At 37.6% G+C, this 16,269-nt stretch overlaps 1 protein-coding gene across 6 annotated transcripts in view; it reads right to left on the reverse strand.

Annotated features, from left to right (window-relative positions):
- Nucleotides 1–1,984: 1,984 nt before the first annotated feature.
- Nucleotides 1,985–16,269, reverse strand: part of MDM4 (MDM4 regulator of p53) — a 38,524-nt gene continuing 24,239 nt past the window's right edge. For 3 of the 6 annotated variants that reach the window (XM_037067226.1, XM_037067225.1, XM_037067224.1), the window contains exons 6-11: nucleotides 13,372–13,439; nucleotides 12,279–12,375; nucleotides 9,952–10,112; nucleotides 8,600–8,749; nucleotides 6,453–6,533; nucleotides 1,985–4,580 (exon numbers count right to left, since the gene is read on the reverse strand). In XM_037067226.1, coding sequence (XP_036923121.1) covers nucleotides 4,008–4,580; nucleotides 6,453–6,533; nucleotides 8,600–8,749; nucleotides 9,952–10,112; nucleotides 12,279–12,375; nucleotides 13,372–13,439 — 1,130 coding nt within the window. In that variant the 3' untranslated portion in view covers nucleotides 1,985–4,007. Of the gene's footprint in view, nucleotides 4,581–6,446; nucleotides 6,534–8,599; nucleotides 8,750–9,951; nucleotides 10,113–12,278; nucleotides 12,376–13,371; nucleotides 13,440–16,269 lie in introns of those variants that run through there. The other 3 variants (XM_037067227.1, XR_005069622.1, XR_005069621.1) reach the window with 3 other exon arrangements.

Here is a 16,269-nt window from a genome sequence, read left to right on the forward strand (position 1 = left end):
CATGGTATATGGAAGGCCTCTGGTATACAAGCAATACCCAAGAGTAGAGAATGACTTTGAACTCCAAGGGAAAAAGAAAAAGAGCAACAGTAAAGAAGGAAGGAGGGGGAACTGTCTGACATCAAAAAACACCCTGGGATAAGAACACCTTGGGATAACAAAATAGGTGCACTGATAAACTCAGGCTGTTAGAATGATAATGCCAATTTTCAATAAAGCATTTGCCTAATTCCACAACTGCTCTGACAAAAAAATTGCTGATACCAGTACTTGCCCTTTTTATATCCCTGATTCATTCTACCCCCAAGAAATGCTCAGTTCTACTACTTCCTGTGCTACACTCGCAGATTCAGTAAGGATCCTGGATAAGGAACACCATCTGCAGAAGCAACACCTTGCATTTCAGATAAGCCACCAAGAAATACTGACTACCTTTTCTGCAGATACACCTCTTTCTCTGTAACATTTTCAGTCATTCAGAAAGCTCTTGATAGAGGTAAACCCAAGTACAGATTTATTATGTTTTCTTTAACATCACACTCACCGAAAACAGCATTAGCTGGGACTGCTTGTTCATTGTATCAAAAGATCTTAAAGCACTACTGGGACATTCTCCCACAGCAGAAAAAAGACATGGTGGCTCCTACGAAGGAACAATACAGCAATGGCAAACAAAGAAAACTGTTAACAGAAAGGACAGGTCAAAGCAATCTAGAAAAACTGTCCCCAAATCAGGCTCTGGGGAGCCACTTGAGCCACTACACCTCAGATACTCATTTCCAGTTTAGGGTTCTTAGTATTTCCCCTCAGATGACAAATTGCAACTCTACTAATCACAAATCTGGGAAATTCCAGCAAAATAACCTCCACATACCATGCGTCAGTGCAAATCCCAGGCATTTGTAAACAGTGTACCTTTTAGTTTTGGCACAGGAAAGAATGTGCAGGTTCCTTTATCTTTGAAGTGTAGATTCTAAACACAGCTAGTTTCTAATCTATATCCACTTTTAGCAAAAGAATTACCAGTCTTGATTCTGTGCATGCACACATGTATATCCATGAACGGGAGAACCAGCAGCACAAGTCCTTTTTTAGGACATGGGTCTCCACAATTTAAGCAGACACTTGGCTAAACAGAAAACAAGATTCACAGTACCTAACGCCATATACTTTCAGATTACACAGCTCTCTGTGGGAGATAAAACCAAACAGCTAGTTAATAAGTTTCCTCCTTTCTAAAGAGAACCAAGAGGCAACACTACAACAGCACTACAAAACCCGAGACCTAACAATCACCAACTTCTCATTAACAACTTTTCAAAGGAGGCGACATTGCATTGAACTGGCATTTTAAAAGCTACCAATGATCCTAACCTTTAAAAATAAATTCTTACCAAAAAATAATGTCCTACAAAGCATTATATACATCTAAATATATATAAATTATTAAAACAACTGCATATTTCAAATGCTTGGCAGTGATTCAATTTTCTATTTCAGAAGTTCATGGCAGGTTGGAAGCTGGCCTGGCTGGATGCTCACACACTATTCAAGCCTAGAATTGAGAACCTATGATATTCCACATATTGGCTTTACAGAAATGGTTTTATCACTTTAAAGTCTTGGTCTTAAATTTGTTTTTTGTTTTTTTTTAATTTTTTTATTCTTGTTCAAGTACAGTTTTCTGTCTTATATTCCCAGCCCTGCCCCCCCCCAGTGCTCCCCACCTCCCTCCCATTTCCGCCCCCCAACCTTAGTTATTGTCCATGTGTCCTCTATACTTGTTCATGTGAGTCCATCCCCCTTTCCCCTATGATTCTCTCCCCTCTCCCCTCTGGACCCTGTCAGCCTGTTCCGTATTTGAGTGTCATTGGTCATATTTAAATTTGCATAAAGTCTGATTAAAGTATCAAATACAAAAATATACCAAATATTAAGTGGAGTGCAAGTACAGTTAAGTTATTAAAAGAAAGCAGAGTTTCAGCTATAATCTATAAATGTTTTTGTAAGGATTTATCACTGATGTTCTGAATTTTCTGTCTAGGATAATATAATCACAAATACTAATTTAAACAAAATAAGAAACCTGATGCTAATGTGGGATGATTTGATCAATCACAATTCTGTGGCACAATACAGCAGAAAAGATAAACTCCACTGACACCTACTTTAACAGACCCTTTCCTCTCAGCCAGATCTCAACTCAGGGTGGTTGACTAGGGAGACAATGGAATTTAACATCTCAGTGAAATCATGTGAGTGAAAGGGAAGAGACAAGACAAACCAGACAGGATGCTGAAAACCAGGGATGAACTGCCACTGTTTCTAGCAAACCAGAGCATATGGTTACCCTAAACACAACTGAAGATAAATGGTAGTGTTTGAAAGTCAACAGTTTATCTTACAGTAGCGAACTATGAAGACTTCACATACAAATGTCTTGCTTTAGTGGCAGTGAGTATAAAATAAATCTGTAACGAAGAGGCATTGAAAAACAAACAAAATCTGACACAGATCAATATGTAAAAAACTACTCTAATAGCAGTATTTGGCTCTTAAGGATTCCTGACCCATTTCATTCTACCTCCAAGAAATTATGAGTTCTACGTTCCTGAGCTATACTCCCAGAAGACATTAAATAAGGATTCTGGATGAAGGAAAACATTTTGCTAAAGCAGCATCTTAGATTTATATCAAACACCAAGAAATACTGACTACCTCTTTCTGCAGATACGTTTCTCTAGAACAGTGTCAGTCATTCACAAGGCTCTACGGAGGTACAGCAAACTCATGTAGGTTGATTATATTTTCAGCTCACTCAGATCAAGGACCTTCTAAGCAAAGTACTTAGTACTAATGGGAAGAGTGAAAACCCCAGGTGAACAAAGAAGAAGGAAAGCTGAATACCATAAAAGTATTCTGTACAAGGATGCACCAAAATCAACTATCCACAAATACAAATAAAACTTTTTTTAGAAGTTTTCTAAAAAACTGCAACTTCATATAAGGGGAAATCACAGGATCCTAGTGCAGATCCCCAATTCTCCCTGCCTCTCATAAGGTATCACTTGCAAAAACACTTGACCGGAAAAAATAAAATTGAGGGCTGTCAAACTACCATAAAGAAAGGAGTATTGGGGGAGTAACAGGGAAGGAAGTAATTTAAGTTTCTGAAGTTTTAAATAGCCTAACAAAATATTCAACTCAAAGGAGTAGTCCCATTTACCGGGGGAAGGCCCTGTCCCTGTCCCTGTCCCTAGAGGGAGATCTGCGAGCAGCACTCCCCCAGAAGGGACCATACTGGAAAAAAATGCTTCAGGGCCCTTTGCCACCTTTACTTCTCCTCCCAGTAAGAGGAATCACTTACCTGATTATATAAAAAAGCCTGACCTTTACTGGGCCTTCTCTCTTTTGGGAAAAACTGTTAAAAATACTGTTCTATCTAAAGGCCAACTCTGGCTGCCAAATCATATTCTCCAGTATTTTAATAAGGTTATGGGTTGTTCCAAATTCAACAAGCACCACCATTTAAATATTTAACAACTAGTAAGAAGAAAGCAAGTATGGCTTAAAGATTTACTGAAAATACAGTTTAAAAAATATAGCTCTGGATTCTAGTATTAGCTGACTTTCTGCAGTCACTCGACCTTTAGCCTCATGTGCAAAATAAAAGGGGTTGATAAAAGGGGTTGAGTATGAGTGTGTTCTAGTTTTAAAGTTCTTGGATTTTAACAACCCTTATCCTCTAGAAATTAAATACGATACTTAATAAAAGAATCTTGTTCTACTTCCTATATCTGGAAAGAACCCATTGTTTAATTGGGCCCCCAAATTAACGATCTAGTTTTAAAGAATTCATTCTCAATTTCCATGTTTGGAAGCAAAAATGTCCTGAAAAACACAAATAAATAAATGGACATGATGGGTCACACAAGTGGAAATCCTCAATACTGGTGTTTTGCTACATGCTCTGGCTCTGCTAATATTTTTGTAATTCATTGATTCAGCTATGCTATAAAAACCCTAATAACCAACTGAATCTCTTTCTTGCAAATAGGGCATGAAGCCCCAACCTTCTTTAACCTTCTGGCACAGTGAAAACAAGTGACAAGGTGGCTTGTCTTCCCATGAATAATGTTCCCATCTCGTGGTCTTTTCTCACATACACTACATGGCTTCAAAAGATTACCGCAATCCTCCATGTTTCCTACAGCCGTTCTCCGTTTAAAAAGATCAGCCGATTGGTCTCCCATGCTCGACACGGTCTCTTGGCTTTCAGATCTATGAACCAAATCCAAAAATTCCACCGAGGTGCAGGAATCAAAGAGTCTGGGGTTTTCTTCTTTTCTATATCTATCTTTAGGTATAACAACTGGGGCTGATATGGTTCTCCGACAATCAGGGACATCAATTCCTTCATTTTCCTTCTCTTCAGGTATGGCAGTAATGTCAGACGTGGAGAGAGAGTGGGCTAACTTAGAACAATCTGAATACCAGTCCTTCCTCAAGGCCCAGCACCGGAAACAGTACCTCTTGCTTGGAGAGTTAAATTTCTTGCACTCAGTACATTGCCATTCATCCTACAAAGATAAGTGCAGCCAATTAACAATCACTTGGTAGGGAACTGGATGCTGAGAGAAAGGGAAGGTAGGACAAATTCTCTTCATCTCCCTAAGCCCCAGGTCTAGCCTAGAATTAAAATAAACTGTACAGCCACTTTGATAGTTACGCAATTGCCAATTCAAGCCAAAATTTGATATAGCAATCTTTAAAAAGTTAAATTATTTTGGTATTTTAGTCTGAGTGGAATTTACACTATTTACTTTTCCCCACTGCCTTCTTTTTAGATCATTTCCTTTTGTACAACTAACTCTTATCAGAGACACAGAATGAAGAAGAGATACTATTCTCATTCTTTCCTACTATTTAAGAAATGTTACAACATCTGGCAAAAAAGAGCTACAATTCTGAGATTTAAAAACTACTAACTGTATTCATGCTTTCTCACTGCTCTCAAAATCATAGATAGCTAATTGTATGCCCAACTTACACCCTCTGAAAATGAATGTTCTTATCCTTGAATGCCAAGCAAATTTTTCCTACTTCACCATATTCAAATTAGGAGATCCTGGGGCTCAATACATTTTACATGCCTTGCTTAATTCAAAGGTTGCTACCTGGAACAAGTCAAGAGTATTTAATGAAGATAACTAACTGCCTGGCTTTGACACAGGCTGAACTGACTGCTTTCAAAAGAGCAAGTTTGGAAGTCATACATAACTCAATTGCCCAGACCAAGAGAGACAGGGGCACCACCATTTGTTAAAGTGGGATGTGCTCCAGAGAGCCTCAAAACACTCTCGTGCCTGTTGAAGATCCTCAGATTCCATACAAATACTATACAAATACTCAAAGGAACTTCATAAATACCTGGAGTTCAAAATCAGTGGTGTGTCACAGTCTAATTGGCATCAACTTTTCTAGTAGTACATAAAAATAACAAAGCTTGTTTAATTCAATGGCATCTTTGATTAGATGAAAACAGTCTACTTCCTTAATAGGTTTTCTGGGTCCAAGTAGCCACAGAAGTCCAATGAGGATATAAACACTTTACTCTGCTATTTTTATTATGGTCAAGAACACTTAATGGACCAATATATTCCACTTTATTACTTAGTTATGCACAGGTAATTTGCAATAAATTATTACCATAATGGTCAATAGTAGTGGGATGGGAGTAGGGGAGGTATCAACACCAGAGACAACCTAAAATTTCTCTATCCCCAAGCAGCAAAAAGTAAAACCCCCTCCTTATCTTTCCCTCATCACCCCCTTTATTCAGTGAGTTAGCTCAGGAGAGTACTTAAAGGAAAATGGGGAGCTAGTATGAAAATAGAAAAATAAGGAACACATGTGTCTATGCTTGAGTTACAAATTGCTGACAAACACACACCTATTACCTGAAACCTTAATACTAAATCTTTACTTATTAGCCCTCCATTAATATAAATCTGTGTGGAAACTAAGCCATTTTCCATTTCTTTTTAAGAAAGCATTGAAAATGTAATTTTTATACTTGACAAAGAATTATAGACAGCTTATAAGTCTAGCTTTGGCATTAGAGATGTTAGCGGGAAAAGTAGTGCAGGACTGTTCTGAGTAACTGTGTACCCACTACACTGTGTACAAAGAGTTTCTATGGCAGGGAGAAAGGCACACAAAGAAGCATTTAAGTCATCTCTTTTCAAGGCAGAAAGAAGATAGATCAAGTCATCTCTTCTCAAATTTCAATAAAAATCTCTTAACAAAATGTAAAAAAAACAACATCTCTTATCACCCAGGAAAAGCAGATAAATATGGGGGTAAATGGCTTTCTTCACAGCAAACTGCTGGAATATCACCATCTTAAGACATGAAGGGTGCAAAATGGCTCTTTTCCCAGAGACTCATACCTCAGAGGCAACCTCTACATCAGTATCATCACATAGGGATTGAGTGTCCTCAAGGTCATCACCGTTTCCTGCTTCAATCACCTGTGATGGCAAAGACATCTTATTAGTAAGGTTTACCTATTTCACATGAGGTTATTACCAGAGAGCAGAAAAGACAAAAGAGCTTCCATTGAAAGCTCACATGCTGTGTCCATCACTACCACTTTCAAAAGAGACAGCTTACGTATGAGACCCAGAACATGGTTCTGTGCACATCTAGCACCTAGAGGGTTACCAAGTATCTTCTGCATTCAGAAGGAAGAGGGTGCCCAAATGTACAACTTAAAAAAACAAAACAGTATTTGAGTAGAAAAAGCTACAATTAAATGTGGAATTTTTTAAAAATCTATCTTTGGAGGGGAAGGAGAGAGGGAGAGAAACATCAATGTATGGTTGCCTTTCGTGCGTCCCCTGCTGGGAGTTGGCCTGCAGGGAACCAGCCTGCAACCCAGACATGTGCCCTGACTGGGAATCGAACTGTGATCCTCTGGTTCGCAGGCCTGTGCTCAATCCACTGAGCTACACCCGCCAGGGCTAAATGTGGAAATTTATCTTGGAACTCTATGTAGGCATTTTAAGACTGTATAAAATAAGTAACTTAAATGTAAAGAATGAAAACAAAGTATTTAAAATTTTATTCTTCATATTCAAAAGTACAACTAGATATGTGATGCTCTGGTTGTCCCACAAAAAACATGCTTGCAGCCCTGGCTGATGTGGTTCAGTGGACTAAGTGCAGCCTGCAAAATGGGGTGTGGGCAGGGGTGGGGGGGGCCCATAGCTGGTTCAATTTCCAGAGCACATGCCTGGGTTACAGGCCAGGCCTCCAGTAGGGGGAGCGTGAGAGGAAACCAGACATCGATGTTTCTCCCTCCCTTTCTCCCCTCCTTTCTAGGAGTAAATAAAATCTTAAAAAAAAAAAAAGCCCACGAACCAGGAAACAAAAGAAATATGGAAAGTGTTTTCTGAATTTTAAAATTTGGAATATAAAATTCTAAAAATTAAAATCCATTATGAAATATTAAATGGAATAAAACCAATTATAATACAATTATGACTCTCTGTATAGAAAATTTCTCACAAAAGTTCAAGTACTTTAAGTCCCATCTCTTTATAGAAGTTTCCAAATGCCACCTTTGTCTCCATTCTGGCCACTTACATTCCCTCCTAATGCTACCCATATAACTCATCTAAGAGAACCCAAGCATCTATCTGTCTACCACACAGAGGATATCCCCCTTAGGAACACAAATTACTATGAAAATTCCTTAAATTAAAAGAAGTATCCAATTTAGGTCTGTTTTTCACTATTTATTCAGTGGCTATTTACTGAGATTCTTAACCATGTCAGGCGCTGGGGTCTGCTGCCCAGTTATTTTGGAGACTTGAGCACATGCTTGTCTGACTCTCCATCTTGGTATAGTCACACCATGTGCACGCAGAATTCTAACCCCCCCCCCCATTTAACATCTATGATATTTAGGAAAAACTCATCTATTTCTGTTATGAAAGCCATTGAGATGTCTAAGAAATAAGGATTTCCTGGCTGGTGTAGCTCAGTGGATTGAGCGCGGGCCTGCGAACCAGAGGATCGCGGTTCGATTCCCAGCCAGGGCACATGCCTGGGTTGCAGGCTGGTTCCCTGCAGGGGACACATGAAAGGCAACCATACATTGATATTTCTCTCCCTCTCTCCTTCCTCTCTGAAGATAAATAAATAAAATCTTTAAAAAAAAAAAAAGAAATAAGGATTTTTTATTTCCTACAGGCAGGCTTTCGCAGCCATTTAGAACTTTGCCTTATTAGCAAAGCAAGGTCTCCAAAAGAAAAAGCTCTCTCATGAGAAACCAGGCAAACAGGAAAAGGGTAGATTATTGCTTCTAACAAAGAAGGAGCTTTATCCATGGACTCCTAGCCTATTTTTAAGACACCCTTGATTAACTTGGTATGAATATGAAAATTAATATAGCAAAATATTAAGAAGAAAAAGGGGGGATTATGGGAGTTATTTGTTGTACAAAGCAGTATAATATAGGTCACATCACCAGATCTGAATAGATTCTATACACACATAAATACAATCAATGTGAAATATTTCCACAACATACCATTTTGTCTCTCACTTTCCCTACTTCTTCACTTGTTTGTTCAGTACCAGCAGCTTCAACTCTTAGTCCAACACCAAACTGCTCTGATACTGACTCATTCAAAAACCACACGTCATCAGTTGTATCTGAAACAATGGCAGTTCCTACATCCTAACAGAAAAAAACAAACATGAGTTTTTGTAGTGGGAGGCTTATCAGAGATGTTGAACCAACATAAATGAATCCAAAACTCAGTGTTCTCACATGTCCGCAAACACTTAGCCTTTCTCCAATGGACATCTACTCATGCAGCAAATATCTACCCGGCACCTACTACGTAAAAGCTAATGGATGTACAGGTGCCTGGTGAGGAGTTTTCTGATTTAATAGTACATCAGTGTTAACACCTGAGAAGCAGTACTAACGAGCTTACAGAATCCATTCCCTACATTCATGTCCACAAGTGGCACTCTGAGAACCTAGAAAACAGTCTATTAATTGTGAGTTATTCCTTCCTTTAATGGCCAAAGTTTATTAAAGAAATATGAGAAATACTGACAGTAACTCAAACCTTCTTTCCACTTTCTGATCTTAAACAACTTTAAATATAACTTTCTTTCTGCATTCAACTATGGACATTTTATGACATGCTTTTCTACAATATTCATAAGAGACAACTTATTATTTTGCCATAATATGCCCATTCATTCACTGAACAAATACTCAGTGAATGATTAGTATGTGTCAGATACTGTTTTAGGTTATAGGCAACAGAATAGAGTGGTTAATAATACAAAAGCCCTGGACTTACATTTCAGTAGGGATAAACAATCAAGGCATACATAAACACAATAAAATAATCATTTTACAAAGCAAGAAGTACAATGGAGAATATAAAATAAGATAAAGGAACAGAATAATGATGGCTTAAATTGGGGTATGGCAGTAGAAGTAATAAAAAGTGGTTGGTTAGATTTTGGACATTTTGGATAACCTGAACGTGGCATGTGACAGAGAAAGAAATCCATCATATTCCTTGATATTTGGCTGGAATAACTGGTAGAAGGTAGACTTACAAAAGACAGGCTGGATAGGAGTGTTTAGTTACAAAAAAAGGTAAAAAAGTTCTGTTTTCAACATGTTAAATGTCAGATCATCTAAGCAGAGGTGTTGTGTAAGTAGGCATCTAGGTACGGAAGTTGGGCATTTAGGGGAGAGGTCAAGACACAGATCTGAGCATTGTCTGCATACAGACGGCACAAGTCACAGCACTGTATGAGAATTCTTAGAGAATGTCAGGTGCGGACAAGAGTAACTAAGAATGTTACTCTTCTCAAAAGGAAAAAAAAGTTCCTCTTCAAACAGAAATTTACCCGATTTGTCTGTAAATCAGTTGAGGCATTACTTCTAGGTGTATAATTGTTTCTCAAATTTCCTAAAAACCACCAAGGCAGGCCGGCTACATCCCACTCCTCAAGCCCGAGGTCCAGCCTAGATGTCTCATCTTGGGTTAAATTTTCTATCAAGTCTTCATCTACAGAAGTCAAATGAAAAGGATGATAACAACTATGTACACAACCCTTAAGCATCAAGACTATAATTCTTATAATCTCTTTATAAGTAAAAAGTAATTCCTACTCCCAGTAATAAAGACTCAGAAACCAAATGCCTTAGTAGCAGAGCCCAAATCTCCTCCCTTGTTTAGACTTCATTAGAAAGTAACAACACTAGAAATACATAAATCATTTATCAAGAAATCTATACTCTGAAAGCATCCAAACAATGACATTGTTCTAAAATGGTTCCTAAGGGTCCCTTGCTGGAATTTTAAACATTCCTACCACTGCAGTAACTAAAGAATTTCTTGCTCTAGTACATGGTATCTAACAATAGCCAATCTACTGGACTGCACGTGGTAATAGTACAGTAGCCAAACCCTTGAGATAGGAGGTGATATAGGACAAAACAGGCAGTCAAGGGTTGTCAAGGCAGTCTCATTGGTACCACACATTTTGGGACATTTCTCAATAATTCATATGTTTGACAAGTAAATAACCACTGTAAAATGCCAGACTCTAGGGTATCCAAATAAATCATACATATGTCCCTTCTGGATCAGTGGGCTCTTTCCAAGCTAAGACATCTAAAATCCAAAAGTATTGAAAATCCAAAACACATTAAGGCCCCAACATATTCCATGTAAAAGATCCTCTGTCCTATATCTAAATGACATTCAAGGTAGTTACTAACGTGTCTGTTGCTACCACATAAAATTTTTTCTTTCCTATTGTGCAATCTTTTTTGTTGTGTTTTACTCTTTTCCTTTCTCCCTCTCCTCTACCTCTTCTCCCAATGCACTAGACAGATCAATGGCAACCACGGGTGTTTAAATGTGCCGAAGTACATGTTTGAAAAAAATTTGCAATGATGGGTCCCTGCTAGAACAATAATTTATTTCACCTACTTACAAATTATGTTGATTCTATTAAAAGGCTGATCCGTGCTCAGGGAAATGTCTACTCCCTTTTTACTCACTCATTGCTGAAGTTATCAGAAACCAAGCTCCTAAGATAAGTATTAAAGTATCTTCTCCTAGTCAAGCTCTGTAACTTCTCATGCAGGGAATGGAAATAGACCACTCTTTCCACATATAAAAATTCTGTCCTTTCTACCTATATACCTTCCTGACAATATTAAGCTATTTATTCTCAAAAGTTACATCATAAAATACATATAGTTTCTTGAATTGGCTGTTCTTATATTTTAAACAGCCTTCTAAGTAGAAAATAAGCAAAACACTGCATTTAAACAAACAAAATTATACATTTAATGCCATAAGACTGGAATAAGCCCCAAGACAATTAGCCCAATATTCAGTTTGCAACCAAATGCAACTTGAGAAAAACAACCCAGCTGATAAATTGATACAATTTTAATTTAAACATTTAAAACAATTTCTACAGTATAACTTTCCTGCCACTGCTCAAAATGTGAGCCTAGGCCATCATGGCATAAAATACCCTTGGGGAATTTTTGACTTTATACATTTTTGCAGAAAAGTTTTTAGGATATATTTCATAAAGTAGGGCTCAGGGGAAACTTCAATGAACTCATTTAACCTAACCATACTATATCTAGTGTAGATGGCAAAGATCTAATAACTACCACCCAAGGGCAAAAGAACTACAAGGCCACCTCTATCTCATTCTTGACTGTGAGATCCTAAGTATATTTTATCATTTTTCAAACTTCAAAACCTATGAAAATTTGCATCCAACAAATGAATCAAAATAAAAATTCTAACCAAACTAAATTATGTACAGGGGTGCCAAGGTTTAAAAGGCCAAGGCAGCTAAGTTACCACTTGCCAAACTGATCAATGTGTACCCATCTTCTATTAGGCTTGCTAGCTAAAGAAGTGCCTGCACCATCCCAGTAATCATTGGCTGCTAAAAGAGCACTACCATCTTCTTCAAAGTGAACAATAGTAACAAGGACAGAAAAAAAAAGATTTTTCAGAAAAGAATGAGAAGTATGACATATGCCCCTCCCGCTTTACATGTGAAGAGATAGCATTACTATTTTTTTAGTTGTCTATATAACAGCATTAATTACAGCTAGTGCTTAATATGGAGAGATGCCATTTCTAGAAGTCATCAACCAGAAAGAAAAGTCTACACAGCCTTAATCCCAAACTTACTTTCTCTAGAAAGTTGTTTGCACTGTAAGGTAGGCAGTGCGGGAATACTGCCTCCTTCAGGCCCTTTCCTGGAACTGGAACTTTCCTCTGCACTTTGCTGAAAAGAAGGGAAAGGTGTGTGTCAGTGCAGCAGAAACAACTGAGACCAGGGGATGTAGCAGTTCCGTTCTGGCTCAACAGCTAGTGTGCGACACAATGGGTTACACACAAGGAGAACTTGAGGTTCACAGGAGTCATCAAATAAAGGCAACATCTCAACCCACTGTGAACACAGCTAGGAGAATCCCAAACCTGGGGGTGGGAGGGGAATCTCTGCACAAAAGAACAAAATCTACTGTTAAAAATAGGCCATCAATATAAATCCTTTAGTCTACTACAAAATTAGGTATAATTCAGGAAACATGAAATATCCTCACCATATACCAAGATGATCATAAAGTTTTCCCAGGTTTCGGGAAGCTTTAAGAAATAGCCTCCAACTATGAAGACGGTGATTCTTTTTCAGCATAATCTACTTATTACGGCAGAAAGAAGCACAGCAGCAGACTGGGATCATATTTGTAATTGATTAGCAAAATCTAACTTTGCCACTGAACTGTTGGTTGCAGGTACAAACATAAGAATAAGCACAAAATTCTGATTTTCCTCTCTCTTGATGAGTCTTATGACTAACTGAAGTGTTATTTAGCAGGAATAAAATATAAAAAATATAAAAAAGAAAAATGAAAAAGAAACAACCTGATATAAACTTAAACTTATTTGTGATAAGTCTGTTAAAATCTAATCCATTTCTTCACACACCTATGAACATATACCATCACACACACACACACACAGGTGCGCACACCAAGAAAATGCAACTGGAAAAACTGAAGATCAGAAGTGCTACATCCCAAAGAAAGATTCAGAGCCTGGAGCTCTGTTATGGATAGAACAGAGAATTTTCACTCTGTCCCTGGTCTGTGAACTCCCAAGAACCTTTCTTATTAAATTCTTACCACATTAAGCAAAAGGTCTTGGGAGGCCAAGATCCATAGGTACAGAGAAGGGGCCACTCTGTACAACAAAAGAAGTCACCATGTGGTGATTTTACCTTCAGTTGGTCTTGACTTGGAATATCCAGATTTTGATCCTGTGCGATAGCGAGAGTCTGAGCAGCATCTGGATAGCAAGTAAAACAAAAGAAAAACCTTCCCTGGTAATAACCATTCTTTCCACACAAAAAGGACCTCAGCAAACAGCCCAGGTTTGGTCCCTAGAGATGAACTTCTCCATGTTGGTTGAACAAGGCTCTCATCCAAAAGGAACAGAAAAATCAAAACTGGTAAAAAGCGCAAAAACCAAAACAGGCTATAATCAAAATATATTACCAAAATATAATGTGGGGGAAAATGAAAAAGTGACCAAAAAATGTTCTTCCACAGCAAGCTTTCAAACTTTAATATGAAAAGTGATTGCAAGAGGAAATAATGGGGCATATTTTTACCATCTCTTCCTATAGGTATTTTATTACCAAATTTGCCTAACTGTAAATAACAAAAAAAAAAAAGGTTTGGCTTTTTAATTTAATTTCAAATGTTAAGAAATTATAAAAGGTTATGAAATCTGAATATAAAATTTCTCACTTGTTTCATAACACAACAGCATCTTCATGTAAACTTACATTCTAATGTCAATGATAATTTCAGTTTAAATCCCCATCAACCTGAATATAGATTAGTTTTTTTAATCAACAAGTCTTATTTTCCCCAGCTACTATAAACATTTCCTAAGAAGGAAGAAGAAGCAGAGAAAGTTTTTTTCAAGGCAAGTAAAAAGATGCACAGGAAACAATAACCTGAGAGAAATTCTTATATAGTCTCAAAGAAATGTATTCAAGGACCTGGAAATTTTCAAACAAAACAGGAAGTGAAAACTTAGCTTCTGAGAGTTTAATAATCTGGACCACTCATTGTACCAGACTATACATAACTTAAGATGCTAATAAGTCAGTCTATCATGGACTGGGTTCACTGACTACTGTCAATCAGGTCCAGAGATATTATGGAAAATATCCTCATCTAGGCCCTGGCCAAGCAGCTCAGTTAGTTAGAGCATCATCCCAATACGCCAAAGTTGCAGGTTCAATCCTAGTCAGGGCACATACAACAATCAACCCCAGGCTCTGGTTGGTGTGGGTCAATGGATTGAGCACCAGCCAGCAAACTGGAAGGTCGCAGGTTTGATTCCTGGTCAGGGCACATGCGTGGGTGGCAGGTCAGGTCCCCAGTTCGGGGTATTCGAGAGGCAACTGATCAATGTTTCTCTCTCTTTTGTCCTCCCTTCCCCAATCTCTAAAAATAAATAAAACTTAAAAAAAAAAAGAATCAACCAATGAATGCGTAAGTAAGTGGAACATCAAATCAATGTTTCTCCCCACCCCTCACTGCCACCACCACCACCCCTCTGCCCCAGCCTGGCCTTACCCTCTTTCACTCCGAAAATAAATAAAATTTTTTTAAAATATCCTCATCTAAATAGACTGGCAGAGAATACAGATCCTATAACTGGTTTCATAATTCAGTTGTTTTGCACAAAGCAAACATTTTCAAAATTGTAATTATAAAGGACGTTATTTCTAGAAGCATTGTTAGAGATAAACGGAAATACTGAGAAGCTACTTGCATTTTCTGACCACAGTGGTCTCCAAGCTCAGTCAACATAATGTAGATGAAGCACTTTTTTTACTGTCATTTGATTGTCATTTATATTCGAAAACCTACCACCTTACGTAGATTACAACAGTCAGCAAAAAAAAAAGTTTTCTGAGAAAACTACAGTGCACTAAGGAATTTTAAAAATAAATCCAAAGTTTGTCCTATATATTTCATTTTATTAGGATGAATGTGGAAATTTGGAGGAAAAAGAACCACTGTCTCCCTGGCCAGGCAGCTCAGTTAGTTGGAGTGTCGTCCCATACACCAAAAAGGCTGGGGACTAAAATCCCAGTCAGGACACACACCTAGGTGGCAGGTTCAATCCCCAGTTGGGGCACATATAGGAGACAACCAATCAATATTTCTCTTTCATATCGATGCTTCTTGCTCCCTCTCTCTAAAATCAATAAACATATCCTTGGATGAAGATTGAAAACAAAAACCTTCAGTTTAAATAATATTTTCTTCAACTACCAAAATAAAAGATTTGGCTCAGTTGCAAAGGTGTAAAATAGGTGATACGGAAAACACTTATCTCATGTGTCCTTTCAGAGCAGGTAACCCATCTTACAAAAATCAACCACAAGTACTAATTCAAATGCAAGTCAGAGCAGACAGTTACTTCTACAATGGTTATGTAAGATGTTACCATTTGGGCAATGCAGATAAAGAATATAAGGAACTCTTTATAATACTTTTGTAATTTTTTTCAGGTGAAATTATTTCAAAGTGACAAGCTGAAAAATAAAACGTTTTAAAAATTTAATGTTCAAAATGTTCAAAGAAAAGATTAAAACATTTTAAGAATTTAATGTTTAGAGGGTAATATGTTTAAAAAAACTAATTGGAGCAAATTCTGTTACAAGCAGGAGTTAGGCCATGTGTGGCACAATAAAAAAAAAGTCAAGGGCTTGCCAATCAGAATCGTCTCCTGTACCACTTAAGCAGTGGCATCCAAATTACTCCTACTTAGAAAATCTTAGTTTCTTCATCTCTAGACCTTCCTCATGAGACTGTTGTGAGGATCTATTGAAAAGTTTGTTATAGAAATGTTGATTATTGAAACAGCATGTTAAATTCTGCAAAGGGAGTATGAGAAAGAAAATGAGAATCAAAAAGTGAGAATTATACCTACTCTAGATATTCAGAGAACAAATTTTACTGAAATGTACAGCAGCAAATATAAAATTCTGTGTATTTAAGCATGTAGTAAGTATTACAGACAAGCCATATTATTTCTCAAGTGATTGAATTTCAAATCAAGCTATCATTTGCAAGGCCTTCCCCCCAAACAG

The sequence above is a fragment of the Sturnira hondurensis genome, unplaced genomic scaffold (genome assembly GCF_014824575.4).
Source record: "Sturnira hondurensis isolate 20B ecotype Veracruz unplaced genomic scaffold, ASM1482457v3 Scaffold0017082, whole genome shotgun sequence".
NCBI lineage: Eukaryota > Metazoa > Chordata > Mammalia > Chiroptera > Phyllostomidae > Sturnira > Sturnira hondurensis.